Source organism: Tripterygium wilfordii, chromosome 1, assembly GCF_013401445.1.
Source record: "Tripterygium wilfordii isolate XIE 37 chromosome 1, ASM1340144v1, whole genome shotgun sequence".
NCBI classification, from domain to species: Eukaryota; Viridiplantae; Streptophyta; class Magnoliopsida; order Celastrales; family Celastraceae; genus Tripterygium; species Tripterygium wilfordii.
In genome coordinates this window covers 10,008,628-10,026,193 of record NC_052232.1, presented here as the reverse complement: position 1 = coordinate 10,026,193, position 17,566 = coordinate 10,008,628, and the positions used below count along the sequence as shown (strand labels likewise).

Genomic DNA, 17,566 nt, shown 5'->3' with positions numbered 1-17,566 from the left:
GGTGGGATGATACTGGTTATTTATAAGTGCCTTGAGTACCCCTCACCAATAGGCTAGTCTCGTCTTTTGGTGTCGAATGAGTTTGGGCTTTAACATAAACCCTCTAAGATTTACGCGCTTAACATTTGCATTCATTCATTATTTTATCATAATAAATTGATGACAACCCAAATTAAGGCATACAAAGAAATTTTAAGCAACATAAATAGGCAGTAGAGGGGTTACTAAATTGCATGCGAGCAAAACTCAGATATCTTCGTTTTCCACTTCAGAAATAGGCAACTCATGCGCTTAAAGGTTCAATAGCTTTCTGTAGCCACGACCTCTCAGATTCATCCAAGTATGGTGCAAGAATCTCCCCACACCTTGCATGGTATGCGTTCACCCAATCTCTCTCTTCAGGTGTTAATAGGCTCATGTCAATCAACTTCTTCTGATATGGTGCCTACACATGAAATGACTCGTCAAAAATTAAGACTAGCCATTTGGCTGTTGCAATGTTGCGGTCGCTGACATAAGAACCTATTATATATGGCTTATAAAGGTGCGAGCATATGTATATGGGTATGAACCAAAAGTTGATTCTTCTGAACCCAAGAAAAAGAAAAACGATTCTTATGAAAACCTATAGAGAATTCAGTGGATATAAATGGATGGCACAAATCAGAGGAAAAGAAATATATTTTTTGTGCAGCGTGCTTCCTTCTCTATACCGAGGCAAATAATCGAAAGAATTGGTAAAACAAGACAGCAAATCTAGAAAATTTTGAGATGACCTAGGGTAATTAGAGAATTTCCCTTTTTTACTGACAATGGGTAAGAAAAACAAAAAATATAAGTTGCGGCTTACCCATGTTATGTGCTCAAATTGCAAGTAACCTTTGTCACCGAAATTGAAATTTGTATTGGCCTCATTGACTACGAGCACATTCTCCAGTCTTATACCGAAGTTGCCATCCTCATAGTAACCAGGTTCTGAGAACACAAAATTAATGTACAATTGGGACAAATCTCAACAGTTTGAAATCAAACCATTTCTAGTTTCCGGAACACTATACTGACAAGGCAGACATCATTCAAAATTTGCACTCTCTACATGCAGTACATAAGGTATTATTTTATGGCTAAAAATTTACATTGACGAGATAAACTTAGACAATAGCAATAGAAGTTTACTTTCTGCCAAAAAAGTGTGACAAGTTCTCTTACGAGAATTATAGGACCACATACAGAGTAGAAAATGCAGGATTCAGAACTCATAACAAGCATTCCAGAAGAGCACATTTTAGAAATCTAACCATCACGGTAACTGTCAAAACGGATGTCCTAACCCAAGGCAAGACTTCTCAAACACAGATACATATCAACCCAGATTAACAGAGAAGATACACTCAAGCAGAGAAGACACAATAAGTAAACAAACAGCCTACACATCAACAATGTGTTTATCCCCAGCACATAAAAAGATAGCTTTATTGAGTCCAAATGGAACATTATAAATGGAAATGTAGCAAAAGTTCAAGTCAATATGACACTTACCATCAGTTACAGTCATGGAGGCTTGTAGTGGCACATTCCGAGCCTGCGGCCTGAAAGTAATCATATGGGGTCCTGCTCAAGGAGTGCAGCAATAAAATTCCTGGAGTCAGCACACCATTAACCTTCTTAAATTAAGGTAGCTAAAGCCAAGAAGTTCAATACCTTCATGAACATATAGATAACTCCCAATTCCATGACCTGTACCATGTCGATAATCCAGGCCATCCTTCCACAAAGGAACTCGAGCAACAATGTCGAGGGCATGACCTGTATGAGCCAGCATCATCAAAAGGGCAAGTTAATGTAACCGGATGTTGACAGTTCCAAAATTTTCCAATTTGATGATCGAAAAGTTCACCCAACCTAAGCAGTGCACTTATACATTAAGAACTAGAACAACTATAGGCAGAAGCAGTTGTAAAATGTAATACCATTGGTTCCGTTAGGAAATCTAGTGTTGCCAAGAGCAATATGACCTTTGAGGACCTGCATGACAATCACCAATCAAGGTTGTCTGTAAGAGCTATTGTGAACTATGGAAAATTAGATTACAGTTTTCAAAAAAGAGTAGAAGTCAATTTGAGAAAAACTTGTCACTGGAAACCATTCATTTTTTGCAAAAATCTGAGGCGAACAAAATCTTGACTACTAAGAACCCATGGGTTTTAAGTTTAAACCATTCATTTTTTGCAACAAACAACATTAATCCAGAAGAATCAATAGAAGTTTTGATTTCTAAGAAAGTTAAATCATAATTAGCAGCCCGCTCTTAAAAGAATGATCAAACTATGCCAGATGTAAGTTCCAGAGAAACAGAGAGGCCGCAAAAGAAAGCAACTGAAGAGACTTACCGCAGTATAGCATGCTTTCTCATGTGATGAAGGTTTTCCAAAATGAACTGTCCGAGTTATATCAGTTGTTCCATCCAGATACTTTATGATGAAATTAACGTGATCAGTACAGAAATAAAACTTCAGTAAATACCCAGAAACCAGAGTAGGGGGCATAGTCCAATAGCAATATCACCATTTAATATTTTGACAAACCTGTGCCCCTGAATCAAATAGATAAATGCTATCTGGATCAAGCTCAGCACATGTTTCCGCTTGTGGTGAATAATGGATGATTGCCGCATTAGGTCCAACCGATGAAATACTAGGAAAACTCAATCCTCTATAATTCTAAAATTACAGAACATTAAGAAGATATTATTTAACGTCAAAAAACTCAAACACGTGCATGTGTAAATGCACCAGGACTGACAGCTATTATGCCGCACAATGTGGATCGCATCTCATACAAATTAACAAGTAAAAACGTAGCCTTTTGTTTCCCCATTTGTTTGCAAACATGAGACAACTCTTATCCTCAAGACCTTGAGACATAGTTCTGTGCAAACCAGGTAGTCTCAAGTGTTTAGCAATGAGATAGTGATATTAAATGCAATAAAATACAAAAAAAACCATCAGAGTTACTAGACCTCAAGAACAACAATTAAACATGTCAAGAATTTGAGATATCAACAGGGCCTTAAAGAGGCATTGCTACCTCTAGTCAATCATCAGAGCAGGGTTGTTTTTCCAGATAAATAACATAAGTCATCAAGAACAACAATCAAACATGTCAAGAATTTGACATATCAACAGGGTCTTAAAGAGGCATTGCTACCTCAAGTCAATCATCAGAGCATGGTTATTTTTACAAATAAATAACATATATAAGTCGTCTGGATTTGGTTATCATAACGTCTAACAGAGAAAAATTACCCTTTTTTTTTTGGATGAGATTCATCACTATCATTCGAGCCTTTATCCCAAAAGTTTTAGGATCGGCTACCTGAGATTATTTTATTATGTTATTAATTTTGAGAGGGGGTAATCAAAAACTTTGCATCTTGTGCAAGTAAGAAAAGGCTGTCACCTTTGGGCCAACTTCTTCCAAGTCAGTTCAAATCAACGAGAATAATACTTTGTGATTTTAGACTAAATTGTGAGTGCACAACCTATATCAAGCGTTTTATTTCATCAGTATCTTGTAGGCTATAAAATGCCCACTAAACCAAGCACAATGACCAATCCTTAATTATGTCAAAGAACAAAGAATAAAAAAGGAAAAAAAAGATGCACATCCAGAGTCCTTTTACCTCCTTTGAAGCTCGGAAGCTCTCCAGCTTATCACTTACAGTCACCTCTGTCAGTTTCATGGTTTTCCTGCATCTCATTCCAATAATACAAAATTATGGATCAGTAACATGCGAAGTCTTGTCAAATAAGCAAGTTATTAGCAGCTTTCGTATACAAGCACATAAATTAAGAGACGCTGCTTTTAATGGTTACTGGGTATTTGTGTCCAACTTATGTTAGTGTGCTGATTACCAAAAATAGTATCCCATGTATGCAACTGTTGTTCATTACTAAACACGATCTTGGCTCAAATGCATGACTTGATGTTTGTCAGTACACAGTATTAACTAACAATTTAATACACAACGAGGGGGAAAATGAAATTTTGTTGACTAGGAAACACAATCTCACAATCGTTTATTCGTATTTATATTCTCCCCCTCCAAGAAGTAACCAGATGCCCCATAAATCTCCTGCATCTGCACATCCAGAAGAAGCTTCAGCATCATGTTTGAAGTCTTAGAAATTGAAAGCATAAAGAATTTGAGGTAAGGCAGAAAAGAGGCAAACCTTTAACAAAGAGAGAATACATGTATTTATTGCTCTTAAACATGCAGAAGTCAGAAACCCTAAGTCTTAGTAACATACCTGGTTATCCAACCAGACAAGATATTGCACGACGGCTGCCCCATCCCTGATATGTGCCCTTTTTAAGCCATCTAACTCGACTGGGTTCTAAAACCACAAAACAATTAGTCAGTCGATAACATGAACTAAAAAACAGTATTCCAATGACTTCGAACAATTAAGTTGATTGAGCTACTTAATTATTCTATATGTGGGTAAGGACTATTGTGCCAGCACTAACCCCACGTGACAAAAATTACCCAATCCCATGTTCCCCCTCCCCTGGTCCTCTCCCTTTTTTGCCCCCTCCAACTTAATGAACTTCAAGTCAGATGACAAACAAACATATAACTTTGCCTCCTCCTCTGAGAGGCGAAAGAAATTACTAAGCCCTTCACATGGTCTGTTGCAAAATGACGTGTCCAGATGAAATTATCATCCTCAAGAAGTTTAACGAACAACGAGATTTGATTCATGATCTTTAGAATTTCAAGTTCGCTGAACTTTTGCCCAGGCAGACCCATGGAGATCGGCTAAATCTTCTAGAGGAAATCAATCTAATTGCAATGACATTGCAATTTTAAAGTCGGCACACGTTGAGTTTTCGACTTACGATAGAGTAGAGTCATCAACTTTAAAGACCGCATTGTTTTAGCTTATTATGGCACTAAAGCAGTTTACGGGACAGGAAGCAGGTATATGCTACCTTTAAAGCCTTTGCAAGGGCCAATGGTGACTGCTGCAGTACCACGTTATCAAAATTCAGTTTTGAAAAGAGTCCATAGCAGCAAGAAGCAGGATCAACCCATATGAGGTCATTATCGCTTCCTTCCTTTTCACTTTTACCATTTTCTGTTGCATGTTCTCTAGAATTTAATTTCATGTCCTTTGCCAGCTCATTTACAGTTCCTTTGACGGCAAAAGAAGAATCAAGCTCATTAGAAGAAAGCAAGCCTGCATCTGTGCTCACTGCACCGTAGTCCCGAACTTCAACACCATTCTCCTCCAAGAGGGATTTTACCTGCGCACAAAACAAACACACTGGATAGATCTAACAGCCATAAGGTTCTTGCCCACAAATGCTAGTACAAAGGTCAAAGCAGGTTTTGAATATATATCAAATATAAACCCTGGCACTAACTCTGTACCAGCTGAAGTCCCTGATTCAAGAAAAAGCATGCGATAAAAAACCAGCAGAAGGAGATTTGAAAACATACACTGGAAATATCGTATAGGAAATTTATACAATACGTGCCTAGGTCTCTGAATGCAAACACAGAATAGAAATTTGTCTAACATACAATGTACTGAAGAATACATTTATACTGACCTCAATATACACCTTCCTTTTATCCACATACAAGAAAGCTGAATTTGTAGTTACTATGGCAAATGCATGAACAATAGGAGAGTAGGCAACATCATTCCCACGAATATTATATAACCAAGCAACCTGCATAACAGTGATTATACTGAAATATAGCTAAACAGAATTAAGATATCCATAGGATTTCAAGGTTAAGAAGAGAGAGATTCTCTACGAAGCTGGAAGAGAAAAGTTCACCTCATCAAGTGCGGTAATGATTATGCCACGAGCTTTCTCAGATGATAGTTTTTCTCTCAAATTCTTCAATTTCTCTGCGACTGAAACGCCGGCAAACTCCAATGGATGAACAGTAGTTGGAGTTATCTCTGCTGGTGGCCGATTTCTCCATACCGCATCTACCAAATTTGTGGACGTTTGGACCAGCTTCTGTTGTTTTTTCAAAAAAATACGCTCCCACCTCTGTGCTGTGTGGACCGACACACACCAAGGATCGATACCGATAGCCGCATCTTTTGGAAAATTCTAAAGGAAAAAATCATGACATCCACTTGATGCCACAAAGAAGTTGCATATGTTCGTGTCTACACACAAACACATGTTCTAAAATAACAACATCATATATATAGGTGTGTTTGTATTTAAAATTTATATAGATCAATCATGTGAAAAGAAAGTACCATTCTAGCATTTGCTGAAGTTGAAATAAAAGTGCTACCGTAGACATGGAGCAACAAATATACACATGTACCATGAAAAGCTAAGATTTTGTGAAAAACATGTCGCAACTAATAGTTATTACATTTGATCTTGTCCGGACTTGGAACAAGAATACAAGGCTGGAAAGAGGCTAAAACATGTAATGAAAGGAGAATTTTGTGAAAAACATGTCGCAACTAAAGTTCAGTATATGGAACATACACAAGAGGTCAGGGGGAAATTAAGAAAAAGGAAATGGAAAAGAAAATAAGTATTAAAAAAGATGAACATGGAAACAATATAACTAACAAGTCAACTCCATAAACCCTTGAAAGGGAACAAGAGTTAAATTGAATTAGAAACTGCAAAGGAATCAAAAAGGTTGAAGCAAAGGAAAAAGTCATGATGGAAGGACTGATTCAATTAAGGGTACAGGCTTTAAAAGTATGAATTCCCATGGTGCTAAAACTTTAGTGAAAATTTTTGATATTTCTTCTAGGTGTCCAACACCACACATTGTCAGGGCACTTGGATTTCATGAGAATTTGAGGACATTATTAAGAGGAACAGTAACTCACATCAGTCATCCAGGTATCTACAGCAGGATCCTCACCCATACGCATAAGCTTCCATTCATCACTAAGCTGTTGTGTCGCCTGCAGGAAATATCGTCCATCGGTCCACAGTCGTGCTTCTTTCATTGTGATAAGTGCTAAACCTGATGGGAGCTCCAGCAACAAATACTCATCAAACACATTGCAGACACCAAGCAAAATAAATGTCACATAGAAGGAATCTGGGACTTTATAATGTCCAGCTTGGGCTACGCAATGTAGGAATCAGTATTATCCCCAATATAAATTACTATTGCATGCTTGCTATCACTTCACTTTCTATAAAATGTATAAGATCACTCACGTTTAATCTATGTTATATTCATTCGCAACAGAATTCTAACAAACAGTGTATAATGCTGTGTATCAGATACGGAATCTCTTCCCTCACCATACAATTACCCTCTAAATTACTACCTTGGCTGGAAAAAAGAAGAAGAAGCTATTAATAATAATTGCATGCTTCCAAAATCCAAAAGCATATATGGCCAGCATATTCATACTGAATCAAATTCTTGACGTGTTTCAGGCAGAAAATACTAGTAAGTAGTAAGGAACTTCACAGACGCCAAAAATGATACAGAACTGACCTGCACTTCCCGTGAATCCAGAAACAAATTCACGTCTCTTATCCCGAGCAGATACATATTCACTCTGCAATCAAAAGAGCTGTTGCTATTAACATTAAGCAAAAACTTCACAAAAATAAACCAAACTAACAGAAAATTTTCTAGAAGATCAAAATCCTTCCCAAAAAATATGATCGCAACATACATCTGAATCACAGAGCTTATTAGTATAGCACGCACTCGAGTGTACAATCCTAGCGTTGTAAAGGAGACATATCGAAGGTCGTGCAAACATTTGTGTGAATATCAATGAATTCCAATAGAGAACAGGAACAAGAACCTGATGATAATCCTCAGAAGGAACAACCAAGGCATCGAGAGGTGGAGAGTGGGAGGCCATCAGAGACCTTAGTGAAGCCAGCGTGTCCGCCATGTTCTCTTCAATCAATTTCGATGAATATGATGATAAGAGATTACAGAGCTAACGAAAGATCCCCTGCTAGCTTATATACTTGGGAGTGGTAAACAAGAATGAATCAATTTCGATGAATATTTCTTTGGTGCTTTATTGTAATGTTTGGCTTGCCTACCGGAAAGCTCAAAGCTTTCCTTCGGAAGCCAAAATGTCAATTTCCCAAACCCCCGCCCCAAAAGGCAATGCTACACACCAAAACAATGGGCCCCATAGTTACTATCCACAGGTGTAACCCACGACAGCCCATCTCACCATTTTATGGCCGAAATTGAGAAAAATCCAATCGTTGGTATCCCAATTATTTTAGTTACTGAATTTTGATTCGGTAATTCAAAAGTTGGATAGTTTTTTGAACATGATCCAAGTGAATTTGTGGGTTCTCATGTCCCTCATGATACTGCACATAAAATCATGTGCATACAATTCACTAGTTGGGATATCAATTGTTGGGATCTCTATTATAATTGTATTATGACTAACAAGGAGCAATCTTACTAATTTCAAGGTTTTTTTTGTCTCAACAATCCCAAATATTAATATGGACACAAATATGATCAATATCCCAGCTGTGGAGATCTCTATTATAATTGTATTATGACTAGCAAGCAACAATCTTACAAATTTCAAGGTTTTTTGTCTCAAGCTATCCCAAATACTGATATGGACGCACATATGGATCATGTGGGGCATGTAGAGTCAACTATTTCATATGAATTATGTGCGTCAATCTCAACATTTTGGATAACTAAGACAAAAAAAAAAACATTTACGATCCTTTGTAATTTTTTATAGGCCCAAACTAGCATGTCCAAGAGTTGACCTCGTAGTGGAAGGATCATGGACAATTGGGTTGATAGACCAGTCATGAGAAGGGTCGACCATTGAGTAAAGCAACTAAAACAAGGGTTTTGGGCATCAAGCCGGCTCAAGACACCAAATTGTTTTTAAAAAAAATTTATTACCGAACCCATCAACCCAACCCATAATCTACATAACAATACAAACCCAACCAAAAGTAAAACCCCTAACTTCTCTTTTCCCTCTCCTCTTCCTCATTGGAGATCACAAATAAGTAACGTCTCACTTCGTTTTTTTTTTTACAATTGGGCACTACTTTACCATGCATGCCGGCCCTGGTTCTGAGTTACTATGTTCCTATTCAGGCAGGGTCTTTGCAGGATTTGATGTAATTGGTATGATACCTCGAGTCCCAAACTAACAAGTGCAAAGAAAACACACTCATTATAATCTTATTTCACGATGTAGAAAGATTTCAATCACGTACATCTTTTTCAATCATAATCGACAGAAGAAAAAATGAATGAACAGCATTGACAGACAGAAACATTCTTCATATTTGACAATTGACAGCAACAGATGAAATGCCCAAGACCGATCAACATAGGGAACAAATAGAAAGGTATGAACGGTGTAGTTTGAAGATGAGGAACATATCATCAAGGCTGATGGGCTAGCCTCTTCACAACTGCAGCCATATATTGGCCCTGATGTTCCGCCAATGCCAGCTCTGTTTCACTTGCCTCCCTTGAGCCATCACCAGCAAAAACACCGGCACCATATGGAGATCCCCCTCTTATGGAGTCCATCTTAAACATACCAGCACCAAAGGTATAGCCGATCGGAACAAACAGCATTCCATGGTGAGCCAACTGGGTTATTGCTGTCCAACTGCAATGAAAGAAAGAAAGAACGAACGATTCTTTAAACATTTAATCTAGCATACGAATGCCTAATCATCCTTATCCAGCGCCTCATCACAAATGCTCTAGTTCCCGATTCTCACAGCAAAGATGCACATAACTAGACAATATGACATTGTATTTTCAAAATAAACTGACACTTTTGGTTGAATAGCTCATTTGAAGCTCGAAGAGTCTTGCTCTCTTTTGGAGTAGCTTCTTCTCTCAACTTAGCACATCAGCTGTAGAAATGCAAAAGTGGAAACAGAAGTGTATTTATTCAGTACAATTCATACTGTCCGGCAATATGACCTCATATGAAGAAGGGTCAACAGTAATTGCTCCAAATCATTCTTCCATGCACAGTAGAAAAAAATTTCATAACAATAATGGTAATAAAAAAAATCAAGCCCCAGACAGTTGCACTACAAATGCTGTCCATGCTACATATATTACTAAGAAAAGGCCCATATGGGCTGCAAATGACACAGGAGTCTTAGCCTTAAACCAAGAAATTTAGTTCAATCAAAAAGTAGGAGGTCGCAGCAAACTAGCATTCTGCTGCCGGCATATAGCAAAGGGACGGAACAACAGATTCAAGCCCTATTCAAGCTCATATTCATAGTGATGAAGACTAAGATGCTCATGTAGTTGTAGACATGAAGATAGGACAAGAATGTTCTATCTCATGGCATATGCCAGTCACAGGTCATTGTCATAGATTAGAAAGAAATCTGAATGGAAATAGCCATTAAAATAATTAGTCTAGTACAGTGAGCGTAATCAACAAAAATGAAAGCTTGAGAGAGTTTAGGATCAAATGTTCAAAGTTGAAGAGGTGTCCAGCCGTAGCTAAATTGCATTCAGCCAACAATCATCTAGCAGTTTTGTTCATGCCTTTTACATAAGTTTATTGTTGCCATATGTTGGCATCTTAAAAGTATCACGTAGTATTGAATCTAGTCACTCGAAACTGAGCATCATCAACCATAAGTAATAGACCATACACTAGCTTACATCTCTATCGTCTATCGAAGAGCCACTTTAGACATATCAAATTTCCATGGTTACAAGAAATCTAATCCTCCAAGTTGCCGTTGCTCACATTTTCCACAGCACAACTGAGTAACTGACAGACGGATTTTTCCTATCAATTCACATATATAATTGCACCATATACAGAAAAATCTAGTCTTTTCTGTAAGTATTATAGTGATCCACCTTCCCCACTCACCTATACTAGGTAATTATTGACGATTCCACGTGCAACGGCACATATGCAGCTAAGTAACCCCCTCTACCCATTCTTCTATTATCCATTCAATTGTTAATTGACGTCATCTTAGAATCAAATGCCCCAACTCCCAAGGAAGTGAAATGGCTGACGACAAATTGAAGTAATTAAAATTCCAGCTTCAATATACTAAATGCTCATGTTATGTACATCAGTAAAATTTATCAAATTAGAGAAGCAGAGAATCGCATAGTAAGCTTACGCAGTGGTCTCTTGGCCACCTCCTTGCGTGCCAGTACTGACAAAGAACCCAGCCGGTTTCCCCGCCAGCTTCTGCTCCTTCCACAGTTGCCCAGTGGAGTCGAAAAACGCCTTCATCTGTCCTGCCATGCATCCATACCTTGTCGGGAACCCAAACAGGACACCGTCAGCCTTGACCAGCTCCGCCGCTGTAATCTCCGGAATCGCGACATCCTTGGGCGGAGCCTTCATTTGCTCCAGGACCTCCTTTGACGACGTCTCCGGAACACGGAACAGCAGTGCTTCCAGCCCGTCCACGCCATCCACACCTTTCTTCATCCTCCTGGCCAGGCTTTCCACGTGACCGTACATCGAATAGAAAACGATGAATATCTTCAATTGCGCAATTGCTGTTGGCGTAACTGCTGAATCCGAGGCGGCATTCGCCGCATCGGAACGGTCATCGCGATGGATCGGGGCGTTGCTGGTGCTGTGTTGGGGGTCCATGGAAGCCCCCGATGGTTGTTTCTTCTTGCTCGGGACGCAGCCACCGCCTTTCCCCATCGAAATTGTTCTCAATCCTTGACTAGAATTGAGCTCTCACGCTCCGAACGAGAACTGCAGATGAAAATGGAGAGAATTTTCTTCGTCTGTTGGCGTCTACGGGGGTTTGGATCGAACGCGCAGACTCGAAGGTGGGTAGGTCCAAGTAGGACGGACTGGCATTTTGAAATGGATTTAGATTTTAGACGAGAACCGGGTTGAGCAGTTAAACAGGTATGGCACGTGTTCGATGCTGACTATTAGAAGTAAAACGACGCCGATTAAGCAGCTCGTAAGAAGGATTTTAATTTCTTCCCTTTTATTTGAAATAAAAAAAAGTTATTTTTTATTTCAAATTATATTTTTCGCCAAAAAAATAATAATAAATATTAGTCCCAACAACATAAATTAACTGATTTTTCACGAGAAGTTAATTTTCCTCCAAACAAATAAACTAAACATCAAAAAGCCTCGTCTCAATCAAATATGAAACTAGGCCGAGCTGGGCCCTTAGATAGGCCTAAACTATAAGGCTTTTCTTATAGTTCTAGTGTTCTACAGCACTAATGGGCTGATGAGACGTCCGTGGTCCGACCCAATATTCAGAATCAATCAATCCACTCTGAAACTAGGCCGAGCCGGAACTATAAGCTTTTAGCCCAATGGTACAACAACATCAACCTAACCACAAAAAATGTATGCCTTCGGGTGTTAAGGTTATGGTACGAGAATATTTTAGGTAGAATTCTACAAATGTAGAGAATATTCGGTCCAAAGGATCTCAATTTCTTTGTTTCTCATTGTCGAGAGTTTTTTTCCAATATAACACTATCAGAATTAATATTTCCCAATATAACATTAAGTAAATTTTTTACGATCACGCCATCATCCATTTTGCATTAGTCACTCCATTGAGAATGCAGTGACTAATGGAATTTTTGTTTCAAGCGTGTGATGGTGTGAAACATGATTTTGATATTAATCATGCCAACAATGTTGGCGTGATTAGTAAATTTTGTTTATTCACGCCAATTGGAGTGGCGTGAATTAACAAAATTAAAAAAAAAAAAAAAAACGAGGGAGAAAAATTTAAAACCAACCTGCCACAAATTTAACTCAACAATCCATATCCAGAGCAAAATACATAAATATACTAATCCTTTGATGTAACGTAAACAAACCATCATGCGTCAACTAGGATGGATGCATAGTAAAGTCAGTTGTACGGGGAATGTGACCACGTCGATGTGATGGACCTACGGGATATCTATCCCATGCTGGGGCGTAGCTTTAACATCAGGGCCTATAACCTCTTCAAATCGATGTCCCTCACCAATCTCGTCTAGAATGTCGCGGTAATTTCCCAACCAATTATTTGCAATGACAGAAGTGGAGTCATTAACTGCATCATGCAAACTTTTTTTGCTCCCTCTAAAGCCAAAGCAACCCGCGTGAAGGTTTATTACATTACAATATAATTTAAGTTACATAAAAAAATATGAAAATGTTTGCGTGTTTACCGCTCGTCGTAGCCGACTCCCCCGTGACGCATACCCCAAATCTATTTGTGGCCTATCTGTTGATAAAACACTAATAATCCATCGGGTGATAGAATAATATCATTGCATATACTCGTCAACGCTCGAGGAAATCGCTCCTACGTGAGTAGTGGATGGATCAATCTCATCATGGGTCAACGAAAAAACTCATTTATTCAACAATTATTCCTATAGTAATAGAATAGTTCTATTTCTTTTTTGCACTCACTTCGAGAAAGAGAGCTGAAAAAGCAATCACGAATATTAATTGTTCAAATTCTTTTATTGTTTGTTCTCTTTCTTTCATAGAAGACTAATTTTTTAAAAAAAATTTAATGGCGTGATTATTTAAAATTCAATAATCACGTTAATCTAATTGACGTGATTGATATTTTAATATTATTTATGTCATCAATGGTGGAATGAATAGATCACGTCATCTGTGATGGCTTGATCATAAACAATTTATAAAGAATACGTCATTCTAAATGGCGTGCAGTGTTATATTGAAAAATATTTTCATCATAATGTTATATTAAGAAATATCAATTCTCACAATGTTATATTGGAAAAAAAACTCCATTGTCCAAGAACAACCTCGAGAGTGTCTGAATATGGGGGCTGTTGTAGTTTTTTTACGCAGCCCCTACTGTAAGTCCATTATCGTCTCGAGTAAATTTTTTTAAAATTTCAAAAAAATTATATTTGTATTTTGATCATTTATATGAATCCAACGATATATTATTTGTCAGAAATAAAAATCAAATTCAACATAAAAAAGATATAATAATGTTAAATCGTAGGATATAAACTTAAAACTTTTTATATCTTTTTCTTGATGAATTTGATTTTTGTTTCAAACAAAAAAATATATGATTAGATTCGGTAAAAAAAATACTACACATATATAATTTTTTATTAGTTTCAAAAATAATATAAGTGATCAAAATTGTTACAGCGGTGCTGCTGTAACTTGATGTACAGCATTACAGCAGCACAGCAGCCCCCAATAACTCCTGAATATGTACAGCTGTCCACAGGAACAGTTCAAACTGACACAAAAGCTCCCTTCGCATGCTGCTTAATTTGTAGTGGTGAAATATGGCAGCCTACCAGAGGTCACTGAAATTAGCAAGATAAGTCTCTCTTGATTGTACAGACAGACTACCTTTCACTTTTTATATGAAGTGGACAGGCAGAAGGTCGTTAGTACAAGCAATGTCACCACCATTCAACAATAACTTCGGATAGCCTACTTGATTCTCTCTAGATTTAATTATGAAGTATGTTGTTTAAGCTCGAAAGTTTGAACCAATCAATTAGAATGATTTTTTCATAAAATCTTAGTTTCGTGGGCTTGTCTCACTTTCAGAGTCGTCTTCGCATGGGTTTCAGTTGCTAAGTTGTACGCATATGATGCATCATGTGAGATTTGTGGAACCCATAAATTCTTAGTAATTGAGATAGCTAGGGTACTAATTGCTAAGATCTTTATCATTTTCTCTTCAGCTTAGTCTTATATATCGTCAATATGATGCAGATTGTTCTGACAGTTCGAATGTTACATTCACTCAATAGTCTAGAGGACATGATGGGATAGATTGTTTCGCGGTAAAAGGAAAAAAAAAAAACTCACTATCATTGATTATCTATTCAAAATATCATGATCTCATTTTGGAGTTCGATTCCTTTGTTTGTGATGCCATGGCACAATGAGAGAGTGGCACATGAAAGAAAGGTGTAATATCATCTGCCACCGTCTCTGAATCTTTGGTACACCTGAGAAGCCACACTCTAAATGCACACATGGCCACCGTAGCAGCCGAACACGTGTTCTACAAAATCAGACTTAAGATGGATCAAATAGAATTAAGTTGCTAGAACTAGTTTACGAAAGAAAAATTAGAGCTAAGCATGTGCCTAATTAAAAGCTAGAGTGATTAACTCAAACAAGCTTGGGTTTATTTTATTATATGGTCCAATTAACGACACACACACACACATATATACCTACTTGGCCACTTGTCCACCACACATGTTTTGTACGTTTAAATCATATAATAATAGTATTAACCCTTTAATCAAGCACCGATTCTTTAATCTTTATATAATTTCAAACCCTAAAAAGATACATAACTTAATTAGCTGTTAGCTAGCTAGAGAGATTTCATGCTTTTAAGTATGGCGAATAATCTCTCACTTTAATTGTCACTGTTTTGTTTTGTTATGCTATGTTATGTGTATGTGACTTTTCACTTTATTGAAAGACTTCAAGTGACGAGCTATGGGTTCCTTTTTTCTTATTTTTTCCACGAGGAATTCATTGAAAACCTTTGGAGTTTGGGCAGCGCCCTAGCTACATGGTAAATGCCGAGTATGTGAGTTCTCTTATCCTACACACACTAGTTAATTGCAGGGTTTTTGACCCGGGAGAAGAGGGGTGATTTTTTAAAAAAAAAAAAAAATTGTTGTATGGAAAATCCATAGAGAACCATTGGGCAACGCACTACAAGGTAAACTCCGGATACGTATGTTTCTAATGTCTTACATACACTAGATAATTATAACTTTTTTTACTTATGGGGTGGATCTAAAAAATATTATAAAACAAGAGAATTGAATCTAAAATCTCTTGTTTTTTATAAGAGTAAATCCTGTCAACTTGTTACCTAACCAAGTCATTTAAAATTAGTTCTAACCTTCTAGGTTGATTGGTTTTCAATAGAAAGTGACAAGCCTAGGTGTTTTGCTTCAAATAGAAAAGTAGAAAGGCTTCCTTTCAAAAAAAAAAAAAAGGTCCTCTCTCACTCCGATTTCAAGGACTTTCTTTTAAAGTTTTTGACCATATCTTTTTCACCAATTAGTAAGTTGTGGGTTAAGTTCGCCCCACTTAACTCTATTGGCTACTACATCTTAGGCAATTAATCAATACAGATAATTAAGTATTTTAAGTAGGTATACTAAGTCATATCCACCTGTTTATTGGCCCCAATTAAGGCTGATTTCAAGGGTTGTTGAAATCTAAGAAGTTTTAAAAAGCAGTATGAGCTAGAGTTTCTACTTTCTATTGTGTTGATTAATTAATTAAGGGTATTCATAACAGATACCCTAATGAGTAATGACACTTGTTAACCAAGCCTGACCAAGAATCTTATGCTATAATAAAATGTCGCACGCACTTAGAGACCAAACAGGGAAGGATTTAGTAGGCAGGGAGGGAAACAGGGGTGGATTGTGAGAGTGGTTTATGCAACACAAACAAAAATTGACTAAATACATGGATTGGTAATAAATATCTAGAGATTAACAAATAAAAATCTAGCGCTGCCCATAGATATGATATCCCTGTCTGTGAAACTTTATGGTCTCTTAGGGGTGCAGGGTCTATAAACATATAGGGCATAGCCTATAGTGTACATATAGATAGGATAGTTGAAAATGGGGATGGGAGGTGCATGCACAGACAGTCAGACCTGTTAGATCATACCTTTTTGTGTGAAGGTTATATGGGTGGGAAGTAACCATGCCATCACTTTGGAGTTTGGACTAATTATGACAGAATAAGTCCCCGGACTCGTGCATCACATTCTTGCAAGTTTTCCTACACGACATCAGGTACCTCGCATTTTATCAGGGTAAAATGTTGACTAGATATTTTAAACATAAAACTTATATTGTTGGTTTTGAGTTTATCAATTCTCGTAGATACATCGAATTTACACGACTTTATTTCTCTTTAAACGGTCTCATTTAATGATATTTGAGTCAAAAAAAAAATGTCTAGTTTATCGTAAAAGAATAGGCTCATCAATGTAAACCACTCGATTGAGACTTACCCAACTGATGTGGGATTTATGCTCGTAACGTGTGGATTTCATAAAATGTCAAGAACCAACTCGGACAATCCCTCAGCCGCAAGGTTGATGACTTGTACCTTGTTGGCTCTGCATCATGCATGACTAATAAAGAGTTTTAGAAAACAAACTATTACATCAAACACTACTTCTTCTACTTCTTTGTTTTCCTTATTTTCCTTGATTTATAAACTTGACAAAAAGATAGTGGAGTCTGCATAATCGATATTCGTCATCCCAGCTAAGTGCTAACTCGATCATCATAAAAATTGGACATAAAGTAAGGTTACCATCATTGAGCTCATGTTTGTACTTTCTTGTACATAAACATTTGATGAAAAAAAAATACAAACATCTCACTAAAACTAAGAAAAGTGATCGATCGATCCACCGTATTAGTGGAGATATTAGGTGTTCATCGGTACTTAACATGATGAAAGAAAAGATTCATGCCACCCCAACACCTGCAAGTCGGGACCAGTACTGT

At 37.4% G+C, this 17,566-nt stretch overlaps 2 protein-coding genes across 2 annotated transcripts; both read right to left on the bottom strand.

Moving 5' to 3' along the window:
• Positions 1-104: 104 nt before the first annotated feature.
• LOC119999047 (aminopeptidase P1-like) lies at positions 105-8,135 on the bottom strand. The gene is made up of 16 exons (XM_038846552.1): positions 7,836-8,135; positions 7,517-7,580; positions 6,891-7,030; positions 5,854-6,138; positions 5,620-5,742; positions 4,996-5,310; positions 4,311-4,397; positions 4,074-4,141; positions 3,683-3,749; positions 2,586-2,720; positions 2,391-2,471; positions 1,971-2,025; positions 1,702-1,806; positions 1,540-1,611; positions 851-975; positions 105-445 (listed from the first exon to the last, which is right to left on the bottom strand). Exons 1-16 carry the CDS (start codon positions 7,926-7,928, stop codon positions 284-286), a joined length of 1,977 nt encoding a protein of 658 aa, XP_038702480.1. The 5' UTR covers positions 7,929-8,135; the 3' UTR covers positions 105-283.
• A 1,051-nt stretch (positions 8,136-9,186) lies between these two features.
• LOC119987716 (probable NAD(P)H dehydrogenase (quinone) FQR1-like 2) lies at positions 9,187-11,881 on the bottom strand. Its single transcript, XM_038836203.1, has 2 exons — positions 11,167-11,881; positions 9,187-9,659 (listed from the first exon to the last, which is right to left on the bottom strand). Exons 1-2 carry the CDS (start codon positions 11,706-11,708, stop codon positions 9,428-9,430), a joined length of 774 nt encoding a protein of 257 aa, XP_038692131.1. The 5' UTR covers positions 11,709-11,881; the 3' UTR covers positions 9,187-9,427.
• Between the last annotated feature and the right edge of the window lie 5,685 nt (positions 11,882-17,566).